Raw genomic sequence first — 4,277 nt, 5'->3', positions numbered from 1 at the left:
AAAATCCAAACTAAATGAGTTCTTGTGCTTTCAGTTATTCAATTTTTCAATACTAAAGGCAAGTAGTTCACCTCTTCTCTAAATTTATGCTCTCTTCCAATATATCATGTACATACTTTTCTCATAAGCAATTTGAGAAACACTAACGAGACCAGTGGGGACTTTTAATTTTTTGTGTCTGTACATTGTAAAAGAATTTTTTTTTTTTTTTTGTACAAGATATTAGGAAAATGGTAAAATTAACCCAATAATGGGAAAAGTATGGTATATACACAAAGCTGAAAACAACCCAAAACAGATAATAAAAGCCCAATCTTAAATACACCCCTTTCAAGATGAATTGTACAAGTTGTTAACATTCATCTTGGATACAAGCATCTAAAACTGATTTGGGAAAAAAGGTTTGGTTAAGAGGTCAGTGATGTTATCCTTTATAGAGACATGAAGAAGCTTGAGACGACCTTATTGAAGCATTTACCTAAAAACGTGACAGTCAATGTCAATGTGCTTTGTACGCTCATGAAACACCGGGTTTTCAAATATGTGTATGGTTGTAGTATTGTTGCAATATAAGACAGGTGGACTGGTGTGATGAATGCTTAAGTCAGATAAAAGAGCAAAGATCCAAGTGATTTCGCATGTGGCCTGAGCCATAGCACGATATTCAACTTCATGAGAGGATTTGGAAACTGTTGGCTGCTTTTTGGACTTCCATGAGACCAAGGAAGACGCAATACCCCGTGATGGACCTACGGGTGTCAATCCAAGAGCCCCAATCTGCATCTGAAAATTTTTTAAGTTGTGGTTCTACATTTTTAAAGTTAGATTCAGCAAAAGCACACAAATGAGGATTAGAATTAGCATAAAAAATTAGGCCTTGGCCTGGTGTGCCTTTGAGATAGTGAAGAATTCGATGTGCATCATGTAAATGAGGGGTACGCAGCTCATGTAAAAGCTGACTTAAAGTGTTGACAGCATAGGAGATATCTGGACGAGTAATGAACAAATAAAAGAGCTTACCAATAAGTCTTCGATTTGTGGTTGGGTCCGAAAGGGGAGTGCCAACATCCTTGCTTAGTTTGATATTGGGTTACATGGGGGTAGAGACAACTTTAGCTCCCAAGAAACCTGTCTCTTTGAGAAGTTGAAGCGTAAAAGGTCACTGAAAAACTGAAATTCCAGCCGAAGAACGACCTATTTCCAATCTTAAAAAAAACTGTAATGGGCAAAGATCTTTTAAGTAAAAAGTAGAGTGTAATGGTTGTTTAAAAATCTAGACAACACCATCATTGTTAGAAGCAATGACAATATCGTCAACATATACAAGAATAGCTAAAAAAAACATTATTAGTATTCTTGATAAACAAAGTATGGTCAGAAGAAGATTGTTTAAAACCATTAGATAAGAGATATTTGCTAAGTTTAGTAAACCATTGTTTAGAGGCTTGTTTCAAACCATATAGACTTTTATTCAGCTTGCAAACAGAATTTTTGGAAAGGAATCCTGAAGGTGTATAGCCTTTAAGAAGTTGCATGTAAATAGTTTCATGCAAATCACCATGTAAGAAGGCGTTGTTGATGTCTAATTGATATAAGGACCAATTTTTGATTGCTGAAATAGCAAGTAATATTTTGAAAGTATTAAATTTTGTAACAGGAGCAAAAGTATCAAGGTAGTTTATCCCGTGTTTTTGGGTATAGCCTTTGGCAACCAACCGGGCTTTGCACCTAATAATCTCACCTTTTTCATTATGTTTATAGTTATAAACCCACGTACATCCTATAGAATGTTGACTGGGAGGAAGAGGAATGACATCCCAAGTCTTGTTTGCCACAAGAGCAATGATTTCGGTGTCCATAGCTTGGTTCTATTCACGAATAGTGGCTGCCTCTTTATAGCTAGCGGGAGCAAAATGGCATTGGCGGCTAAAATAGGAGCACGATATCAAGGAGACAACCTGTCATAACACAAGAAGTTAGACAAAGGGTAAGTCGTGGAAGTAGAGGAACCATCAATAATGCAAATATAATCATTTAATTGAGTAGGTGGTTGAGAGTTCCGACCATATTTGGTTATTTGAACATGCGGAGAAGATGACGCTTTGTCATTAGAGGTGGAAGCAGCTGCTAGCTATTCTTGTTGGGGCAAGCCGAGACCCAAATTTTTGCGGTGGCCTTGAATTTCGGTTGAGCCTGTATAGGGCAAAAGAGAGTCATTAAAAAAATCTGTAATGCTAGCATTAGAATGCTGATTGTGTGAAGGAAATATATTTTCATAAAATATGACATCACGAGAATGAAAAATGTCTTGATACTCAACAACTAATAAAGTATATGCTTTCATACCATGATGATAGCCAATAAAAACACAAGCCTTAGCTCTAGGATGAAACTTTGGCACTTAGCATCAAGAGTAGACGCATAAGCAAGACATCCAAAAGCCTTAAGGTGATCACAAGTGGGAGGCCTATTGTGTAAAAGCTTAAAAGGAGATTTCATCTTAAGCAACCTAGAAGTAGTACGATTGATAAGATAAACTGCATTATTAACAATATAACTTCAATAAGGAAAGGATAAGTGTGACTGAAAAAAGGAGAGCCCAAGCCATATTTTAAATATGTTGATGTTTCCATTCAAGTACCGAATTTTGTTAGGGCCAATCGACACATGAGTGAAAATGGTTGACACCATGCGTAGCAAAAAAAGGAGTAAGATTGAATTTCTTTGCATTTTTGGATCAAATGGCCCTAATATTCAAGGAAATTGAGTGGCAGCAAACTTAAAAAATTGAGGAATAAGAAAGGAAACATGAGACTTGTTAGTGTGTTATATTATTTATTATATAATATAATGCTTAAGATTAAAATTATGATATGTTATATATATTATTACATATAATATAATTGGGAATTATATGCATGTAATAATCACAATATTATGTGATTGGGAGTTACATATAGTTGTAACATATAGAGGTGGAGTTAATATTTTGTAACTTCCACATGATCACTAATTAAGTGTGTAAAGAGTGGTTACACAACTTAATTTTTTAAATTCAAAAACTATAATTCAAATATAGTTGTTGGGGATTGAATTGTATCATTTATAATGTGTATAAGTGATATAAAATAAAGTGGGAATGGTTTGGAATAGGTTGGAGTGTTATTTGCAAAAGCTGAAAAATTTAGTAACTAGTAACTAGTTACTATTTTTTCAGCATTAAGAGTAAAATGTTTTTTGGTATTGGGATGGCTTTTAACGACTCCCATAACCTCCAATCACCCATTTAATCCCATTTACAGCCCCATTAAGAAATGGTAACAGCCATTGGGTGTGTGGTGTTTGAATTTCAAAGTTTGTGATCCTAAACACTATAAATAGAGGCCTTGGTTCACCATTTGAGACACACTCTTCTCTTCTATCTTTCAAACACAAGGCTAGAGAGTTCTAAGGCTTGATAATTCCTAGAAGTATTTCCACAAAGCCCTAAGTGTTTCATAGAGGGGGAAATAATCTTCTTGGACAAAGGTGTAGAAACTTTGTTCAAGCTTTTGGTGATCCCCATCTCCACTTTGGGTGTTTGTTCTTCTTTCTTATGTTGTTCTATTCTCAAGTTTTATATTGTTTTCTTGTTCTCCTCTAAACACTCCTATATATATACTATCATATATTTATATATTGACTATATAGTACTATATATATTATATATACATACAATATATACACTTTTTATTTCTCTACTATATATCATCTATTATATATATATTCTATATCATATATATATATACTCTATTATATAGATATTCTATATCGTATATAAAATATACTCTAAAGGCTAAAGAGGCCAACACACCATTTGATCATAGTAAACCACTAGTTAAAAATAGTGGTAGGGCAGTGGCTCAGTTGGAGTATGCAAGTGTTATAGGGAGCTTTATGTACGTTGTCCAATGTACAAGGCCCGATATATCATTTGCGGTGAGTAAACTTTGTAGGTTTGCTAGTAATCTCAAAGTGTGGATCATTGAAAGGCAATAGGGAGAGTTTTGGGTTATCTAAAGAAAACCAAAAACCTATGCCTTCACTACTCCAAATTTCCTTCAATTTTAGAAGGATATACTAATGCAAGTTGGATAGCCAACCTTGGAGATAATTTGTCCACATCTAGTTGGGTATTTACCCTAGGTGGAGGGGCAGTTTCTTAGGGGTCCAAGAAACAAACTTGTATTTCTCATTCCACAATGGAGGCGGAGTTTATAGCTCTAGCTGCCACTGGG

The 4,277-nt window shown here is 34.8% G+C and overlaps 1 protein-coding gene across 1 annotated transcript; it reads right to left on the bottom strand.

Moving 5' to 3' along the window:
• Window positions 1-670: 670 nt before the first annotated feature.
• LOC115704027 (uncharacterized) lies at window positions 671-1,859 on the bottom strand. The gene is made up of 4 exons (XM_030631250.2): window positions 1,742-1,859; window positions 1,485-1,612; window positions 1,095-1,194; window positions 671-987 (listed from the first exon to the last, which is right to left on the bottom strand). The coding sequence occupies exons 1-4, from the start codon at window positions 1,857-1,859 to the stop codon at window positions 671-673; spliced, it is 663 nt and encodes a 220-aa protein (XP_030487110.2).
• Between the last annotated feature and the right edge of the window lie 2,418 nt (window positions 1,860-4,277).

Source organism: Cannabis sativa, chromosome 1 (genome assembly GCF_029168945.1).
Source record: "Cannabis sativa cultivar Pink pepper isolate KNU-18-1 chromosome 1, ASM2916894v1, whole genome shotgun sequence".
Lineage (NCBI taxonomy): Eukaryota > Viridiplantae > Streptophyta > Magnoliopsida > Rosales > Cannabaceae > Cannabis > Cannabis sativa.
Note: the sequence above shows the minus strand (reverse complement) of the source record. Positions and strands in the feature narration are given on the sequence as shown.